Source organism: Nuphar pumila, chromosome 2 (assembly GCF_984573655.1).
Source record: "Nuphar pumila chromosome 2, dmNupPumi1.hap1.1, whole genome shotgun sequence".
In the NCBI taxonomy this organism is placed as follows: Eukaryota; Viridiplantae; Streptophyta; class Magnoliopsida; order Nymphaeales; family Nymphaeaceae; genus Nuphar; species Nuphar pumila.
The window spans coordinates 34809473-34831113 of NC_143250.1; the positions used below are offsets into that span (position 1 = coordinate 34809473).

General features: G+C 37.8%; 1 protein-coding gene across 1 annotated transcript; it reads left to right on the forward strand.

Moving 5' to 3' along the window:
- The first annotated feature begins 305 nt into the window (after window positions 1–305).
- Window positions 306–19450, forward strand: LOC149845224 (uncharacterized). The gene is made up of 4 exons (XM_089997512.1): window positions 306–527; window positions 654–726; window positions 18970–19056; window positions 19154–19450. The coding sequence occupies exons 1-4, from the start codon at window positions 354–356 to the stop codon at window positions 19204–19206; spliced, it is 387 nt and encodes a 128-aa protein (XP_089853638.1). The 5' UTR covers window positions 306–353; the 3' UTR covers window positions 19207–19450.
- The last annotated feature ends 2191 nt before the right edge of the window (window positions 19451–21641 follow it).

A 21641-nucleotide genomic window follows, 5' to 3' on the forward strand; every position in this document is an offset into this window, starting at 1 on the left:
GAGTCTTATAAGGATTACATGAACCAGACCTGATCCAGATCCAGAAAAATAACAGTTTTTAATAATTATTACATTGAAAACTCACGGATCTTAATCAAAACTTGAAATTTCAAAAACCATACCCGGATCTATATTCTAATCTGACCCTTTGGGTCAGACCCGGATTCTAATCGGGCTTCCTTCTTTATTACCAAATCCTAACCCTAGGATTTGGTACGGGTCGGGTCAGAATCAAATCTGATCCATTGACAACCCTATGTACGATGGGAAATATACCAAAACCCTGAGCAAAGGATAAACAACAACAAAGAAGTAAGAGAGCAGCTAGAGAGGAAGAGAGCTGCAGAGCAAAGATGGGGAAGTACAAGGCTCCTCTGCCAAACAGCCTCCGGGAGAAGAGAGCATTCATTCAAGAGCTCAAACGCAAGGCTCATGGAGATCCCAACACTCGCAAACTGAAGATCAAGAACGTCCCTCTCTCCATTTCAGGCAAGCGCAAGCGGAAACTCTTCAATCGGATGTGGAAAGTGAGCAATCTTCTGTTCTTCTTCTTCTTTTCTTTTGTAGGTATGAGTCTTTATTTCTGATACTCGAAAACGAGTGACACCCACTAATGAATTTTCTGTTTTTGTTGGTGTCTTTCGAGATTTTAGGAGCACAAGGATGCGGTGCTTAAGGGTTTGGAGACGCTGGACGAGACGGAGATGGTGCCCGTTGACGCCGAAGGTATCGTTTCTTGTTGGTTTAGTGTTTTTTCGGGTTGTGTTTAGTTTGTGATTTCGTGAAGTGGGTGTGAAACGGAATCCCGTTTTTGGGGAGTCTGGGTGGTGATGTCTCATGATTTTCGAGTATCACTTTGGGATTGTGGTAGTTCGTGACTTTGTTGGGTTCTTCAGTTTTTTTCTTAATTTGACCAAAAGTGTACGCGCGAGGAGGTGAGAATCATTTTGCTTTCTTCTCGTGGCTGTAAGCGTAGACCTTCATTTTTAGATTGTGTGAAAGCGGATCGAGAATAAAAGTTGGAGATTCTTGGATTATTTAGTCTTTATAATGTACATGAATTGGTTAATTTGCGTAGTTATACCCAGGTATTATTTTGAGTTTTGAATTAGTGGTTTTGGGGGGCAATAAGTTTTCCATTCATATGCTAAAATGATTTGGTTTTACTTCCTTTGATGCAATTTATTGCACCCTTTCTTTCTTGTTACTAGAGGCGCCTTTGAACTTATGCGGTATTTGGATATTATTTGTAGTTCTGAGTTGGTGTCTTCAAGATTTTGAGGGCTTGATGTAAAATCGTGTATATGGCTTTTTAAATTCTAAAATTCTGAAATTTTTTCTAAGTACTTTATTGAATACAATAAATATCATGAAAAATATCCTCAAATATAGGTGACGTCAGTTGAGTCTGGGCGTGGCCCAGGGCCGCGTGACAAGACCTAGTTGAGACGATTAATATTTGTAAAACTTTGCGTTCTTAACCTTTAAATTCGAGCGAAAATCCAGCTAAATTCATGTTAAATTCATGCAAAATTCGGAGGCGAAAATCAGGTAAGTATATTGTTAAATGGGTCTCGTAATTTTGAGAATATTGGTATTTCATTTTTCTAAAATCGGGTTAAGGTTGTCTCGAAATTTGCGTTTTAAAAAAATGACCCACCTTTATTTTTTACCATTTTTTGGATTGGATCTGATCCGTTTGATCCGAGTTGACATGGATTTGGACCCGGTCCAGGACCCATATTAACTAAGATTTGGTCCAGGTTGGGATCCATATGGATTTTGGATATGGATTTAGATCTGGATTTGGATCCAAGTTTCAAATGTAACCAATTTAAAACTTTAAAATCAATTTAAAGGTTAATTTGAGTAGGAATTTTGTTATGAGAGGACTTTCAGAGGGGGGCGATACCTTCTAGAATATTCTAAAACTTAATTATTTAATAATTAAATATTAAATAATTAATAAAAACTATTAATTAATTAAATTTCAAAATTTTATTTATTGGATAAGGTGGAGTTCTACATGGAGTAGAACTCTACCTAGATAGATCTTTTGGAGGGGGGCGTCACCCTCTAGATAAACCTCTAATAAAAAAAAGAGAGAGATAAGATAATAAAGAGAGATAGAGTTCTACATTGGGTAGAACTCTATCCTCTATAGGATAGAGACCTCTATAAGGGGTCTAACTCGTCTCTCTCTAGATCTCGTTTTCTGGAGAGAGAGAAAGAGAAAAGGAAAAGGAAAAAGAAAGAGAAAAAAAAAGAGAGAGGGAAAGAGAGGAAGGAAGAAGAAGAGGAAGGAGAAATCAACCCATCCTTTTCACCCTATATCCGACGATTTTTTGGTCTAGTCTCGTTTTCAAACTAAGGTACAGGTTCCTCTCTAGGTTCAAATGGTGAGAAATGAGTTTAAATCAATTTCATGTAAGATTTTCAAGGGGAAAATGAAATCTGATTTTTGAAATCATGTTTAAACTCATGTTTTAAAATTTTGGTTTTTGTAAATCTTTGGATGGATTAATCTTACAAACGATTTCTAGGTTTAATCAAGGATTTAACATGGGGTATTCTTGAGTTGACATATGAGTTGTTAATTTTCTGCTTCTAAATCTTGCTTTCATGCTGAATATATATATATATATATATATATATATATATATATATATATATATATATATATATATATATATATATATATATATATATATATATATATATATATATATATATATATATATATATGAATTCTTAGCCCTGCCGATTTTGCCCCAGACTAGGTTTTTAATCACTTTTGTTCAAAAAGAAAGATATGGATGTGTGTAAACATATTCAGACCTATCAATCTTAGTGATCATTGTATGGGCATATTATCAGATCTCATGGTTCAAGCATAAAAGAAAATAAATACATATGCTATGATGTAAATTCAATACATGTGTTTATATTTCTTTCTCTTATGTGAAATCGACATATGTTAGTTTTGCTATCCTTTTTGACACAAAACTAAAATTGTACAGGCTCTTGCTCTTACCCTATTTCGTCATTGGATCATGTGTGCAGTCGATAATTGTATTTTTTTTTCTGCTGTGAACCGACCTCCAACATGTATACTTGCACGCCTGCAGATAGGTTACAGATCTGCAACATATAGTCGGTGTGCAGATCTCAGATATGCAATATATCTATATATGTGTGCAAATCTTGCCCAGATTTGTAAAGTGTCTCATGCATGCTATGCAAAATTTATTTCTTTTCGGACTGATAATCAAACTTGTTAAACCATATAGAGAACCATTATAATAAAAAAAAATTAGATTGAAACATGATTTATTGTGGACTGTTATTGGACTAAATTTTTGACCAATAAGTAGTCTTGATAGACGAATTTATGGACTCTTAGTAAAACCCATCTTTATTGGACTGATAACCAGAATTTTTCATGCCTTATATGGACTCTGTGAGCATATTTTTTTTGTTGGTCATGCTAGAGGCTGACTGTTGGCTGGCTGGACTATCATCAGTTGACTTCACAATTCTACAAACTGTTTGATGTTGTTTCTGTAACGACCTCAACTCAACTCATGAAAAGTGGATTTTTTTTTAAAAACAATTGTGAAAACCAACACTCAAAGGATCTGGGGCCTCAAAGACTTGACAACTTTCAAACCATAAGTGATCTTTACATTGAACCAATCAATCAAATAACCAACTTTATTAACCAAATAAATAAATGTCATAGAACATAAATAGTGAATATAATCCAGAGCCATACTGTCAAGAAAATATCAAAACTAGTCACGCGATCTCGCAAGTTCCTTGTGACAGTCATCCTCATCACTGAGCTCTAGGTCCTGAGAAAAACATTTGAAATACTGGGTAAGAATCAAAGATTCTTTGTATGAATTCCTCTAAAAATCCAAATAGGCAAGAAAGGGCATAAATCAAATTCATGCAAGACATTTAGAGAAATATAAAAATAACAACCTTATAATTCATTTACCTTTCAAGTATCTAAAAGAAAGGATAATGCAATAATAATATCTCACACGAAACAGAACGAGTAAGAATGCATGAACTAGTGTAGAACAGTAAATATGCATGATTCAATGCACATGCATGAATAAATTATTAAGTTATTATCAGAGTTCTCTTTTGTATGCATATCCTTATTAAATGCACACAATTTTAGTTTCACTTTTCATTAAACCTGCGAATACTCAAAATGGGCACAACAATTTCCGAAATCCAATTTAAGTTTTCAGTTGTAGCTTAATACACAATTTGTATTTTATACTGGGTTCTACACTTGTTCTTCGACCGATATCAAGAATCAACACCATCTATCGGAACATTAGAAATCAACATCTAATGTCGGGACACCAGGGAAATCAATATCCACTGATGCCACTTTCTAGGTATACCAATAACAACAGTTGTGCCTATAACACCACCCCCAGACAAAGTGGCTGAAAACTCCCTAAAACCGTGGTCAGGAGGCGAACCGCCATATCGAGTTTAGGGGCACAAATGCACATGAAGTTTTAGTATCCTCACGGTTTTCTCAAAACTGTCATCCAGGATTCCAACACTGTAGAAGGGACATCTAGAAAGAAAATTAATTACACTATTTATCTCTTTTATCTTATTAACAAAAAATGTATATATTCGGTAGATGCAGACCAAGTCTGCCTAGCTCATTCACTCTTCAGATCTGATTCAAATCGGTGTGTTTGAACATGGTTTGGTCAAATTCGCATAAGAAAAATTTTCATCTGATCTGGATCAGATCTGCGCACCTATGAAATCGGCAGATCTGTCTAGATCTGCCCACGTGTACTGTCGGCAGATCTGTCCACACGTACAATCAGACAAATCTGTCCACATGCACACGTGGCAGATCTGAACTAATGAATATACATACACACACGGTATGCACACGAGTTCAACAAATCTGATTTTATTGCATCCATTAGAATTTTTGCTATGCATATAAAGAAAATCGACATGCCTATCAGATTTGAACATAAAATAGCCTCTACATGCTCAATGCATGATATCAAAAGATCGACGGGTATAAATCAAAATTTGATACATACTGAAAATCGTTCTTCATGAAAGAGGAAATTTGCACATATATATACATTCATAAAAAAAAAAATCAGATTTTCCCCTTCTTTCTTATTTCACCAATCATATCACATAAACCTGATTTAGGTTATTTCTCTCAGTTCGAATTAATAGAGGAACACACACCTTCGATCAGAGACAGAAAAAGATCGGAAAAGCTTCGTCGGACGATCGGAAAGGATCCTCCTTTCCTTCTTCTTCTCCTCCTCTTTTTCCTTTCTTTCTTCTCTCTCCCTCTAGAAAACAAGAGAGAGGGGCGAGTTAGACCCTTTTAATTTTATTTTTGTTTTGGTCTTCTAGAGAGAGGGTGACGTTCCTTCTAGAGTCCTTCTATAGAGGATACTCTCTCTAACTACTCTTATTTATCCTTTTATTATCTCTTATTTTATCTTTTTTTTTTCAACTAATTTGGGATCTATCTAGAACTCTTATTTAGGTAGAGTTCTACCAAATGTGGAATTTTTCCCTTATCCAGATAATTAAAATTTGTAATCTATTAATTAATATATTTTTATTAATTATTTATTATTTAATTATTAAATAATAAAATTTTAAGAACGTTCCAGAGGGTATCTCACCCCTCTGGGAGTCTTCTTAAAATGGAATTTACTCAATTTAACCTTTTATATTGAATTTAATACTTTAAATTAGTTGGACTTGAATTTTGAATCTAGATCTGGATCAAAGATCCAAATTCAATATCCATATTGGATCTCAGCCTGGACCAAATCTTAATTAATATGGGTCTTAGACTGGGTCCATATCATGGTTGCCAGTCGAGGAAGCGGGAGCGGGAAGCGAGGCACTTTTAAAAATTTAGGAAGCGGGAAGCGTGGACTACTTAGAAGCGAGTCACTAACCGTCTCGGAAGCGACCTAGGCAGCGAGGGGGAAGCGAAAAAAGAAGAAAAATAAAAAATAAAAAATGGAAAAAAGAGGGAAGCAGGGGAGGACACGCTTCCCCAAAAAAGGGGATGCTTCCCCACGCATTTTGGAAGCGCGATGTTTTGCGCTTTCGAAGTGCGTATCGGGGAAGCGCGCTTCCCCTACTATAGGGGAGCTTCCGGTAACTCTGGTTCATATCCTTATCAACTAGGATCAAAGTCAAACGGATTAGATTCGATCCAATCCATAACTGGTCACATCGAGACGGGTTATTTTTTAAAAAATGTGATTTTTGGGCCAACCATAGCCCAAATTTAGAAAAACAAAATATCAATGTTTTCATAATTTCGAGACGCATTTAATGATATATTACCTGATTTTTGCCTCCAAATTTTGCCTGAATTTAACCCAAATTTCGCTTGATTTTAAAGGTCAAAAACAAAAAGTTTTACCAAATCTTATTTGCCTCGTTTTGGTCTTGTCAATGGGTCATGGGCCATGCCCAGACTCAACTGACACCACCTAAATTCGAAGTTTTAACAACTTTACAAAATACTTAGCCAAATTTTCAGAAATCTCAGAATTTAACATGAAGGAAAAACACACGATATTACAGTTTCAAACTACTTTGCTGATCTGAATGTCTAACTATTCTGCTAAACTTCTTATTATCAAACTGTTTGTTGTTATGCATAACAAAATGTTTCGTTGTTATACAAATCTGTTTTCATTGTTATGCATACTAACTGTGCCTGTCATGCCTGTTAATGGTGTTGCTATATGCATCATAAACTCTGTTTTGTTTATGCTGTTTTTGGGCTGCTTATAACCTTGCTGGATGCGGCCTGTTTTCAGCTGCATTTGGCAGCGGTTAGGGGCAGCAGTTCTGCACCCTGTGTGTAGCCACGTGGTGCTGTTCACAACACCTTGATGTGTACATTGGCAGCACAGCATACTACTGGCAGCATGCTCTTGCATGTCTTAGCACAACAGCGATATGCGGTTGATCGCATACCATGGTGTCGGATGATACAAAATACCTATACATGTATTAAATATAAATTATGCATGTTGTACATTCAATTATCATGTTGCAAGTACTCATGTGATACACATTGAAAATTCGAAAATTCATTTTGATGTTTTCATGAATATGATCATGTGCGTGTCAAAGAGCTTATGCATGAATTTGATCATGTTAATGAATGTTGCAAGCATCTCTTCGCATGCGTATGCAAATTGATTTATATGTGCATTATTGTTGTGTGTGATCGAATGCACATTGTGAACATGTTTTGAATAAGTACGAGTATGTTCACTAAGAATTTTGCATAAGATGCTTATATCACTTGAAATGCTTCTGTGGTTAGATGTGAACTAGTGTAGGCCATGTGGGCCTTGAGCATGTGTTGCTTCAAATTTGTTTATGCATTGCAAAATCTGTTATGGAATTATTAGCTTTCCAACTTAATTGCACTGTTAAAAATGGTAGCGGGTCAGGGCCCGAGTTGGGTTTTGCATGTTGATTTGCAAAATGGTTCTTGTGTAAAGAACTTGAATTTGTTAAAAAAATTAAAAGAGACAACCAATGCAATATATTTTCTTCCTGGATGCCCCTTCCATGGTGTGAGAATCTTTGATAGTGGTTTTGGGAAAACCGTGAGGATACTAAAACTCCATGTGCGATTGTGCCCCTAAACCCGATGTGGTGGTTCACATTCAAACCACGGTTTTAGGGAGATTTCAGCCACTTTGCCTGAGGGCGGTGTTGTTGAGTGTTGTTATTGATATACCAAGAAAGTGGCATAAGTTGATACTGATTTTCCTGATGTCCCGACATTAGATGTTGATTTCTAATGTTCCGATGGATGGTGTTGTTTCCTGATATCGGTCGAAGAATAAGTGTGGAATCCAATACTAAATTACAAATTGTGTTAAGCTACAACTGAGAACCTAACTTGGACTTTGGGAGTTGTGCCCGTTTTGAATATCTGCGGGTTTAATGAAAAGTGAAACTAAAATTCTGTGCATTTAATAGGGACATGTATATAAAAGAAACTCTGATAAGAACTTAATAAGTTATTCATGCAGGTGTATTGAATTATGCATCTTACTGTTCTGCATTAGTTCTTGCATTCATACTTATTCTGTTTTATATGAAAATTGTTATTGCATGGTACTTGTTTTAAATGCTTGAATGATAAATTGATTATGAAACTGTTATTATATTTTTTTGAATTTATGCATGAATTTGGTTTATACTCTTTCCTTTCTATTTGGATTTTTAGAGGAATTCGTATAAAGAACTTTGGTTCTTACACTATATTTCAAAAATGTTTTTCAGGATCGAGAACTCAGTGATAGGTGACTTGTTACTTGAAGCTTACTTGAAGCCTGCGAGTTTGTGTGACATGTTCTGATGTTCTTGATAGAGTGGCTCTATGTTACAAACTATTTATTTATTTCTGTTTTTTATGGCATTCATTTCATTGGTTAATAAAGTTGGTTATTTTATTTGTTGATTCAATGCACTATCTCTTATGTGGTTTGGTAATTATTAAATCTGCGAGACCTCGGATCCTTGGGTTTGTTTTTCGCAATTATTTAAAAAATAAAAATTCATTTTTCACGATGATAAGTTGAGGTCGTTATACTTGCATTTTTTCATTCATGTGATAATATGATTTCATTTTGATGTTTCATTTAATCTATAATGGAATTAGCTTCCCTTAATGTCTTGCAATGAAATAAATTTCATCATACTTCTTATTCACCGTCAAGAACCCCAACTTAAGGGTCTGCACTCACCATTTTGCTCGAGGTTAGTCTCACAAAAATATTGCCATGTTTTACCATATTTTTTTATTCTGTTGATTGGGTTTGTGGTGTGCTTTGATTGCATTTTTTCATTCATGTGATAATATGATTTCATTTTGATGTTTCATTTAATCTATAATGGAATTAGCTCCCCTTAATGTCTTGCAATGAAATAAATTTCATCATACTTCTTATTCACCATCAAGAACCCCAACTTAAGGGTCTGCACTCACCATTTTGCTCGAGTTAGTCTCACAAAAATATGGCCATGTTTTACCATATTTTTTTATTCTGTTGATTGGGTTTGTGGTGTGCTTTGATTGTGGTCAGATGAACCACAAATAGGTTGGTCAATGCTTCTCAAAAGATAGACTGATGTGGTAAGTTGTGTTTCATGAAAAGAAAAGGAAAAGAAGGAAATATAGATTGATATGAAAAGTATGATTTTGAGCATATGCACTCTAGCAGTACTGCTGGAAGTGGATATTTATCCTTTAAAAAATACATTGGATGTATAGGACCAGTTTTCTTGTTTCATTCAGTATAAATGCCTTTGACCAAATAATTTGGTTATGATGATCTGTTCCTCATGAAAGTGGTGTTAGGGCAATCTAGATACTGTCTGTTGACACTGTTCTGGTCTTCTATGAAGGAATATCGTGACATCCAACTGGTAGTACCTGATAAAATTCAGATTTGGGTTATGGGGATGGTCAGTGTGCTAAAGTAGCCTTGATCTTAAAATGATGATTGCCAATGACCATCTGAAATGATTAGTTGGCGTATCTAGCCTTGAAGGAGAAATGAGTATTTTGGGCTTAAGTATTGGACAGTATATTTCTAAATGGAAATGTGATTTGGCCATTTGGAGGAATTAAGTTAGTGGAGACTTGGACACATACGAATGCCTGAAGTTTGGGTCAAATTCAGCCTTTCATTTCAAATTTCTGTATTTATAAAATTTATTTGTCTCCAATTCCAAGTATTCACGTCTAGTGAGCCATAGCAATTGCACCAACCAATTCTATCATCTTCGGTGTCAAATATCTAAGCGTTCATCCCAGGGTGTCAAATGTATGGTATCCTTGACTTGACCTTATAACTTAATTGGTTTAAACTGCCTGTAAAAGGTACATTTCACTTTTCTGGTTGTTTGAGTTCAAATAATCATTTGTATTCCTGTAATCAAATACATTCAAGCTGTAGAAGATGAACCGAACCTGAGAGAGAGAGAGAGAGAGAGAGAGAGAGAGAGAGAGAGAGAGAGAGAGAGAGAGAGAGAGAGAGACGGCTGTGCAAAGAAAACAGAAAAACTTAATCCTCATTAGGGCTTCTCTCTATATTAAATAGAGAGAGGCAAAACAAAGAAATTACAACTAAGACCTTATGAAAAAAGTATTTCAGAAAACCTCTAATAAGGAACAACTTAACCTAAAAAACCACCTATTCTCAACACTCCCCCTCAAGCTGGAGCATAGATATCTATCATGCTCAGCTTGTCACAGCATCTGGAAAAATTAGGCCTAGCAAGAGGCTTTGTAAACATATCTGCAACTTGGTCTTCAGACTTTAGGTATTTTGTAGTGATATGACCAGCTTGAATCATATCTCTTACATAGTGACAATCAACTTCAATGTGCTTTGTTCTCTCATGAAAGACAGGATTGTTTGCTATATATGTTGCCGCTTTGTTATCACACATCATGGTCATTGGAGAGGAAACCTTCACCTGGAGATCATTAAGAACAGTGCGAACCCATATCAATTCAGCAGTTGTTTGGGCCATAGCCCGATATTCTGATTCTGCACTCGACCTGGAAACCACATTTTGTTTCTTACTTCTCCATGAAATCAAGTTGTCTCCCAGAAACACACAGAATCCTGTGGTAGACTTTCTATCTACTACAGATCCAGCATAGTCAGCATCAGAATAAGCTACTATCTCCAGAGTTCCACCTTTCTTAAACAATAACCCCTTTCCAGGAGAGGATTTTAAATATCTGAGAATCATTATGGCTGCATTCCAGTGTACCTCAGTTGGTTTGTCCATGAACTGGCTAACTTTGCTTACTGCTAAAGCAATATCTGGTCTGGTCACAGTTACATATAGTAACTTCCCTACTAGGGAGCGATAGCGTTTGCTATCAACAGGTTTTGACCCTTCTTCAACCAACTGAACTTTATGGTCCATGGGAATATTTGCTGGTTTAGCTTCCAACATGCCTGTTTCCTTTAATAAGTCAAGAACATACTTCCGTTGAGACAGAACCATCCCTTCACGGCTTCTAGCAACTTCTATGCCCAGAAAATACCTGAGTGAACCAAGGTCTTTTGTAACAAAGTGTTTGTGAAGATGAGCTTTTGTGGCTTCAATAGCTTTCACATCATCTCCTGTAAGAATGATGTCATCCACATATACTACCATAACAACGATGCCAGAGCTAGTTTTCTTTATAAAAAGAGTATGATCTGCTGCTGATCTGTTAAAACCAAAACTTGACATCACTTCAAACAACTTTTGAAACCATGCACGAGGACTTTGTTTCAAGCCATAAATCGCCTTTCTCAATTTGCACACCTTATGACACTCCCCCTCAACCTCAAAACCTGGAGGTTGTTGCATGTAAACGGTCTCGGAGAGATCCCCATAAAGAAATGCATTTTTCACATCTAATTGACACAAGTTCCAGCCATGCTGAACAGCTACTGAGAGAACAAGACGGATGGTACCCATCCGTGCAACAGGAGAAAACGTTTCAAAGAAGTCAATTCCATATGTCTGGGTATATCCTTTCGCGACTAATCTGGCCTTGTACCTTTCAATAGAACCATCAGATTTGTACTTTATTGTATATACCCATTTACAACCAACAATGTCAGCATCTGCTGGGGAATCAACTAGATCCCAGGTATGCTGAGATACCAAAGCCTTCATTTCTTCTTGCATAGCCATCTTCCAGCGATTATCAAGTGCTGTCTACTGATAGTTCAGAGGAATGGTTTCAGCAGACAAGGCTGAAATAAAAGACTTCATCTTATGTCCAATTCTGGCATGGGAGACAAAATGAGCTATGGGATATAAGGTGCATTGTCTTGTCCCTTTTCGTAGAGCAATAGGCCTGTTATCATCATCCTGAAGAACACTATTGTCAGTAGAACTTACCTCAGGAGAAGAAGAAGATGAAGGCTCTTGCGGAAGTGGAGCTCTACGCACATATACCAATGGAGGATTATTAAATCTGGAAGAGGATGAAGTTTGGTTCGGTAAGGAGGGCACAGATTCCAAAGGAAAAGGAGGTATAGGTAATGGAAAAGACTCAGCTGGATCAACCTGCATCGGAGAACCGGAACTAGAGTAATATGGAGAGGATTCCAGGAAAGATACGTCTGCACTGACATACTCTCGGCGAGAAATAGGATCATAACATCGATAGCCCTTTTGATTTTTCGGATAACCAATAAATATGCATTTTGTAGCTTGAGCTGCTAATTTATCACGGTCAGGGCCAAGTTTATGAACAAAACAGACACATCCAAATATTTTTGGTGAGAAAGAAAAAAGTGGGGCATTAGGTTTTAGGATATGTAATGGAATTTGATCACCCACAGAAGACGAAGGCATGCGGTTGATCAGATAGCAAGCAGTGGTAATCGCATCACCCCAGTATGACGCAGGAACATTGGATTGAATCATAATGGTCCTTGCAACATCAAGGAGGTGCCGATGTTTTCGCTCAGCCACCCCATTTTGTTGAGATGTATAGGCACAGGAAGTTTGGGGTTGGATGCCATGATCTTGGTAAAATTGTAACAGATCTTTTGATTTAAACTCAAGAGCATTATCAGTGCGAATAATCTTGACACTAGATTCAAACTGAGTTTTTATTTCAAGAATTAGGGATTTGATAAGACTTGGAACATCAGATCGTTCTTTTATTAAAAATACCCATGATAACTTAGAGAAATCATCAACAATAACAAGATAATACCGACACTGAGTCCTAGTAGGAATCTTACTAGGACCCCATACATCTGCATGAAGAAGTTCAAAAACTTTATTACTCGACTGACTCTGACTCAAAGGGAACGAACTTCGATGATGCTTGCCCAACTGACATGCTTCACACTGAAATGATGTGGTGGAAGGAATCTGAGGAAAGACCGACCGAAGCTTTGACAATGAAGGATGACCAAGACGACGATGCCACTGAACAGGGCTGAATGAATGGTCCAATGCAGCATGAACAGAACCCATTGGATGATGTAGGTAGTAAATTCCATTTTCTTCATAGCCTCCACCAATCTTCTTCCCCGTCAGCAAATCCTGAAAATGACAACCCATTGGATCAAATATTACTCTACAATTTTGTTCTTTTATAAGGCAACTAACAGAAAGTAAACTTTGAGGAAAGTTTGGAGCATGAAGTGCATTTTTCAACTGTAATGAGGAGGATATAGAAATATTTCCCTGACCAACAACCGGGGAGGAGCTCCCATCGGCTAATGAGACTCCAAGTTGAGCCTTAATGACCTTTAGATCTGAAAAAACACGAGAATTTCCACACAAATGTCTGGATGCACCAGAGTCAATAACCCACTTACTATCATTCGGATGGAGATGATTCCCGGTTGAATAGGCAATACCAGCTACAGGAGAACTGGAACTCAAAGGTCGGAGAGCAATCAACTCATCATATTCCGCACGACTAAGAGTGATATTATTTTCATTTGCAGTGATATTATCTTGTGCATTAGTTGCCTCAATAGTAGTAACATGAGCTTTAGGATTATATGACTTTGATGCAGAAAAGAGTGGCCGACCATGCTTATCCCAACAACGATCTTCTAAATGACCAGATTTTTCACAGAATGTACATTGAAGCTTTCCTCTGCCTCCCATACCACGTCCACGTCCTCGTCCTCTGATATTCTGAATATTTCCACGGCCATAACTAGATGGGGCAACAAAAGCAGATGTCTGAGTCACAGGCTGAGATTGTGGCAGAGATATCGCAAGTCTACTCAGACGATTGTAAGCGTCAGCAAGAGTGGAAACATCTGAACCAGTCAACATTTGAACTTTTGCAACCGAAAAATCTGAAGAGAGACCTGTAAGAAAACGAGCAACCATGGTTTGTTCTTGATGATCCTTTTGCTTCGAGCAACACAAAGGTCGGTGAGCATTAAGTCTTTCAAACGCAGCTTTGACAGAGGCATAGTACTGGGCCAAGGTCTGATCTCCCTGTTGCAAGTTATATATTTCCTGTTCGACTTGTAGGACACGACTCACATTCGTTTCTTGTGAGTATGTATCACGAAGATTGTCCCACATTAGTTTGGCTGTATTATAGTAGATCAATCCATCTGCAATATGGGGTTCGACACTGTTCATGATCCATGACATAACTATGTCATTATCTTCATCCCAAGTAACATATTTTCCCAATTTCTCAATGGGTTCGCCTTCCAACAAAATATGTTTTCGACGATGTCCAGATACCGACATCATAAAAGTTCTGGACCACCTGGCATAGTTGGTTTCATTCAACCTAACAGAAGAGCCATACGAGAAGGGGTTGTCAAACGCCTTATACTCCCCAATATGTTCCATTTTGGAATCACCTTTCGACGTTTCAGCCATACAAAAAAAAACTCACTTGAACAACAAGTGTTTAAAAAAAAATTTCTTCAACTCAGCAGGAAACCACTCCTGCTGTTCCACAACATAAAGATCAATCTAGCATGAAATCACATTTGCTATTTTCCATGACAGAAGAGTAACTTCAACACTCGACACAACAGGGAGTTAAAAAAAATTCAGTTGTTGTAGTTACCACAGAAATTCCGATCCTTGCTGCACCCAAACACATCACCACACATGATAAAATGCAGTCGCAAGACACACTGTTAACCAAAACTTGCTGTTCTCCAACATATACGACATGACATCCAGTAAATATCACACAAAATCAGCTTCTGCAAGAACTCAACACTTACGACCACAAAAAATAAATAAATTCTGTTGCTCCCAAACAGCAGGAACACACCTCGACGAGAATTCAACACTCACGACAACAGAAAAAAAATTCTGTTATTTCCACCCATCAGGAATATCCTTCGACACCTTATGAACCAACACACAACTCGTCATAGCAGCAGGAAGACTCGGCACCACCAGATCGCAGCAAACTCCCAACAGCGTAGGTAGTCACGAGGAGAGAAAACAAAAGAAAACAAGGAGATACGACACCCACAGCAGGCATCCACGACGAGGACGAGGAGATACGACCCCCACAGCAGGCATCCACACCCAGCAGATGATACGATACCACCCAGCAGATGATACGACACCCACAGCAGATGATACGACACCCACAGCAGGCATCCACGACCAGCAGAATGCCAAAAAAAATATTTAAAGTGCTGACCTGATTAGATCATTACTCAGCGTGATCGAAGTTTGATCATGATCATGAAAGTCTCCATGAATCGACTGAGATCTGGTAGAGCACGATCACACCCACGTCACAGTCGATATCTCGATCACGCTCCCACTTCACAGTCGATCACGTTCCCACGATCGGCTGTGGCTCTGATACCATGTAGAAGATGAACCGAACCTGAGAGAGAGAGAGGGAGAGAGAGAGAGAGACGGCTGTGCAAAGAAAACAGAAAAACTTAATCCTCATTAGGGCTTCTCTCTATATTAAATAGAGAGATGCAAAACAAAGAAATTACAACTAAGACCTTATGAAAAAAGTATTTCAGAAAACCTCTAATAAGGAACAACTTAACCTAAAAAACCACCTATTCTCAACACAAGCTATATTACATGGACACTTCCTGACACCGACACTCCTGGACACGCACCGACACCGTTTTTAAAATCAAGAGTGTCCAAAATTTTGGACACTTGTGTTGAGTGTCGCGACACCTTAAAATGTGTTTAGATATGCCGTGTCCAGCGAATGTCCATATGAGTGTGCCCTGTTTTGTGCATCATGGACACGAGTGTCCAACTTTGTGGACACTTGTTAAACAAGGAAGGGTCAAGTATATGTTTTTATTGCTCTATGTTTTACCTTAGAAGTGTGGTTGTTGATTAGTCTTGATGATATGTTTTTGTACTTACAATCTTACATGTTTATATTATGTCATCGACATTTGTGTAAATCATCAAGGATCAAATTACAAATGAGAAATGAATGTGCATTTTATATTTTATGGTTTTGTTTAGGGGTGGCAAAATCTGACCCGACCCGCCAACCCGCTTCTTAACCGGGTTCGGGTTTGGCTTAAACGGGTTCGTGTCGTAAACGGGTCGACCCGCCTAACCCGTTTGACCCGTTTAATAAACAGGTTAGGCAGGCGGGTCAACCCGTTTACACGAACCCGTCAACCCCCAACCCGTTTATATATATATATATATATATATTTGTGTCGGGTTGGTTATCGTGTCTATGTTATCCGGTCGACCCATTTAATAAACGGGTCGCCGTGTCGTGTAATCGGGTCGTGTTGACCCGACCTGTTTATTAAACGGGCTAACCGTGTCGGGTTACCCGTTTATTAAACGGGTCGTGTTCGGGTTGAGGTATTCTGACCCACCAACCCGACCCGATTGCCACCCTTAGTTTTGTTTGCATAATTATTTAAATATCTTTTTTTTCTCTTTTATATATATATAGTCGTATCCAAGTGAAGACCCGCCATGTCCGACACTTCTTTCCGTGTTCCGACAACCGACACCCGTATCAATGTCCTATGTAGTCAAAAGCGCTAGACGGTGCCTAGTCGGTATAACTCTTGAAAAGATTAGTCGAGGACCAGGCGGGACTAGTCAGTACCCCAATTAAATATAAAAAATTACACAAAATATACATAAAAATATGTTTAATTTTTTTACTAATAAGAGATTTCATTACATAATTACAAAATTACACATGCTTTCACAAAATATATTAATATATATAACCAGAATATACATATAAATAATTGTACACAAACAAATATATATATATATATATTCAATTATTTATAACATATTTAGTATAATCAACAAACTATACTTTCAACCTTTCCCAGAAGCACAATAATACATACTTATATAAAAAACATATTACATAATTCATAATGCTAAACATGCTTTCAGGCTTTTATAGAAAAAGTCATCAGATACAAAGTAACACACACATATATAAAAAACATAATCAACTAAAATTAATTGTGTATGCTTTCAATGTTTCACATAAAAAATCCCAAAAGCAAAGTAACACACACACACATAAATATAATAACTAGGCGTGTTTTCATGATTTCACATAACAAATCACACAAACATGCACATACATATAATTATATATATACAAAAAATAAAAATATATATATATATACATATATATATATATATATATATATATATATATATATAATAAATAACTAAATTGCCCTCGTGTCTAGGCAGAGAAAGCTTAGCCGCCAACTAGGCTCCTTAGTTGGTGCATAATTGGCAAAATTGGTACCTTTTAAGGTACCCACTTAGGAATTGCAAAGACTAGGCGTTTTACTTAGCCTAAACCGACTAGGCGGACTAATCGGTGCCTAGTCGAGGCTTTTGACTACATAGTCGGTGTCCAAGTAACATAGCATTCAAGTGATGAATTTTCGTAAAAAGATTTCTTCACATGATATAGTCCATTCTCATGCTCAGGTTCCTTTTGCAAGTTTTGATTCTTCATGTTAATCTATGTCACAGGGATTCGGCCAGACAGGTGCCGCACCCACGTCGACGCGGGTGCGGCCAACCCGACCCTGGGTGCGTTGACTGCACCCAGAGTCATTTTGGTCCATTTTTTTTTGTTTTTTTTAAATTGCCCTATGAAATGGCTGCAGAATTTTAAAAAAAAAATCTTTGGGGGGGGGGGGGGGGGGGGGGGGGGGGGGGCTGCCCCCCTATAACCCCCCGCCAGGGGCGGCCCCCCTAGACCCCCGCCCGCTGATTGCGCAGCGGGACCCACGCTGGGGGGAACCCCCGGACCCTCCTTCTATATATATATATATATATATATATATATATATATTTGTTTTTTTTGCCGCACCCCTGCACCTGCACCCGCACCCGCACCCATGTGACATAGATGTTAATAGTAGTTTTTCTCGAGCATAAGCCGGGTGATTCTCATGTCATATCACCAACCTTTATCTGTTGGTGCTCAATTCAAAGCATTGTTGGGTGAGTCCCATGTCATGCTACAAACCTTTATATCTGATGGTGGGGAAGAATGCATTCTGTCAACTGTATCTGGTTTACACTCTCATCTAATGCATATCATGAGGAGATGCTGTTAGAAGTGTCACATCAACAGCTGATTGTATTTTATGCCTTTGACCCGTCTTGTCATGTTGTACATTTAGTACAACTTCATGTTTCATGAGAGGCTAGGGGTAAAGGTCTGATTACCCATACTCATTTAATGAAGAGGAGATATGCATATTAGAGGGCAAAAGAGATCCCAGCATGCAAGGTGATCTAACAATGCATCCCCTGGAGGTTACCTTTTATTCCCATCTCGTTTTTTGAGAAAATTTTCCTGCACTGTTGGCTGCTTTAGTGTGTGACATTAACAGAAGCTTACCTGCGGGTGCTTCTCATTTACACAAGTAATGCCCCTTTTTTTTATGATGGTGATGTATATCCCTTTCTGGTTTATGCAGTCCAGGTGTTGCTACTAAAGAATTCTTCAGTACAGCATTTTTTCATTTGATTTTATATCTGTTTCTCTTATGTGATAATCAAGCTATTCCTTTGGATATCCTTTTTTTTTTGCGTACAGCTGCTAAGTAGTGTTTTCTATTTTAGATTCCAATTTTGCTTGTAAATATTAAATTAGCAAAACTTTTGAGTGGTCTGCACATTGTTGCTTTTCAAGTGTTCAAACTTCAAATTAGTGTTCTTTTCTTTTGCATGTGTTTCATACGCCAGTGTTCCAGATGTATGAACTGGTTTGTGATCTGTGAAGCGGGTTTCAATAAATATGTTTCAGATGGAGATTTGCTTATCGATGTTCAACTGCAGACCTGCAGCATGAAATGTTTGACATAAAAAATTAACCTTAAACTTGATGAACTTGTGTCACAGGGACTTCTCAAGAAACCAACAAATCTTCAATGAAGTTTCTCATGAAGAAGAATGTGAAACTTAAGCTTAAGAAGAAAAGGGGAAAAGGTAAATAATCCTATCCTCTGTTCATTACTATCACTTGACTTGTATCAGAGTGTGGAATGGGCATGTGAGAATTTTCTTTCTTGAAATGAATGTGCAGTGAAGGTCCTAATCGACGATTCAGGACCAACTGTTGATGCCATGGAAGAATAACCTGCAACTAGCTGCTCCTGGAGAGAGTCCGCGTACTGACGTTTAACAAACCTTTGGGAGAAAAAAGTGTGGGCTGGTTAGTTCATTCCTTGTACATGTAGCTATAACATTTGTTCAAGGGTTCCTTTTTTGTAAATGTAAATAAGGAAACTAGTTTTGTTTTGTGACCTCTATTATGGCCTGAAAATGCGGTTGATATGGTAATACTGGTTAATGTTGATTCAAGACTTCTTTTTCTTCTTTCTTTCAAAAGCTAGCCCTTGTATGTGTTTTTCCTTTCGATTCTACTCATTTTTCTTTTGTTCTTCAATAGCACTTCAAAATTTGGGTCATATACCTATCTGTCATGATATGTTAGAAGACAGTTACAAATCTAGTCTCGTGATAGTTTTGGTGCTGAAAAAGAGATAAATTTGTTCTTGATCCTGGTTAGGTTTTGCATCAGATATGAGCGGCAGTAAGGTAGAGAGAGTATCGATCCTTCTCAGTGGGCTGTTGAGAAAAATGTGAAAGATGAGAAGGATAAAAGGCGTTCCCTCTAGGACTAGGGCTCAAGAACAGAGAACAAAAAAAGAATTAATTCATTAATTTTATTCATAATTAATTAAGAATAATAGCACTTATTTATAGAGTTTACCAAAGAGTTTTAAAAAAACTAAAAAACCAAAAATAAGAATCCAAATAAGAATGAGCAACTTTCAGTCCTTGAACTCCTTGAAAACTGGTGTCTTTCGAGGTCAAACACTCAGTGCGTGGGTTTCTCATGTGCCTTGATGGGATTGGGTCTTGGGACATGTAAGGTCTAGATTAAGTTTGGATCATGGATTGAGCTTAGATTTATAAGATTTAGGGTTGAGTCCAACACATGGGTATTTTAGGTCGGATATGGGTTAGAGAGGTTGAGATTTGGGTCAAACCGGGTCGATTTTGGATTTGGATTGAATTGAAAATGCTGAAAACCAGTTTGTAGATGGTGAAACTGTGCTAGAATCGGGCCCAGATCTGTTTGAAATAGGTATGAGACCACATAATCGGTCCCGCTTTGCGTATGAGGATGAACCAATTCTGAATTGAATTGACTCTCCCACTCGGGTTGTCAGTTAGGAGCCTTCCACCCTAGGGTAACCGAGGACCCCCACCCGACGAGCCTGTTTGGGCTCAGGGAGGGGCTCCAACCAGAGCGGTCCTCCCACCGACTAGTGATGGTTGACGGGTGGTTGCTCAGTGGCTGACGACACGGGTCATTTTGTGGGTAAACCCCACCCTAGCCTCCGTCGAGTGGGATAACCCCATTAGACTTAGGGCACAAACGCTTTCCTCTTATTAGCCATGATTAGGTCGAGAGGAGAGCTCTCATTGATGGACGGGCATCTCGTCGGTCTAAGAGCCTCAACGATTGGTGTTCCGTGGTGTTTCTGCCGTCGGTGGGCCCGCTGGAGGTCTGGTGCAGTGGGTGCTAGTTGGAGAAACCAGCGACGAGTTATGGCCCCCATCGGCCACCAAGCTAGTCGAGAACCACCGGCCGGTGATCTTCGATCACATCCCTATCGATAGTGGACTTGTCGGTGATCATTTGTGGTGACTGCAAGATCTGTATGTCAGAGGCCGCTTGTAACAACCCTAAACTAACCTTTCAAAATTTTGCGATTTTTTTTAAACGAATAAATGATTTTAAAATATTGCAAAAAGATATCATTGAGATTCGGGGCACATTACAAATTTTATATCCACAAACCATTATACATTCAAAACATAAACTTATTCAAACCATAAATTTAAATTGAATATAATTTAATTGAATAGTCTATATTTTGGGTTCAACAAGTTTCTCAAAATCAATAAATTAATAAAATGGTCAAAATACGGTCCACCAAATCATAAATCATCGCTCCTTCCAGCAAGTTGGTCTCGCCATCACTAAGCTTCAGTATCTGAAAAAGGTTTTTAAAAATGAGGTAAGAACCAAAGTTTTTCTACGAGACTCTCTCAAAATCCAACAATAAGGAAATAGCATAAATCAAATCAAACATAAGTTTAAGAGGGCTCTAACAAGTAATTCACGCTTAAACAGGCTTGTAAAATAAATCAAAATAAATCAGTTTAATTTAAAATAAACAAAACCACATGCTACGTAAACATTTAGAGATGCATGGACCAGTGCAACTTTCATGATTGACTTTTTAATTCAATTATCAAATATTGGTTTTGAATGCATGTCCCTACTTAATGCAACACATTTAAGTTTCACTTTGCATAAAACCCACATCTACTAAAAACAGATCAAATCCCGAGGTCGAAGGCAGTCTCGAATGGTATTTTATCACATAATTGTATTTTATTAACTGGGTCCTATACATGTTCCTCGGTCGATATCGAGAATCATCACCCTAAATCGAAACATTAAGAATTATTATCTAATGCTGGAGCGACAAGGG

Excerpts from the sequence above, each read along its gene's own strand:
- LOC149845224 (XM_089997512.1), top strand. The coding sequence starts at position 354 with ATGGGGAAGTACAAGGCTCCTCTGCCAAACAGCCTCCGGGAGAAGAGA. Across the intron at positions 727-18,969 it reads GGTGCCCGTTGACGCCGAAG|GGACTTCTCAAGAAACCAAC; the intron begins GTATCGTTTCTT and ends CTTGTGTCACAG. Across the intron at positions 19,057-19,153 it reads TAAGAAGAAAAGGGGAAAAG|TGAAGGTCCTAATCGACGAT; the intron begins GTAAATAATCCT and ends ATGAATGTGCAG.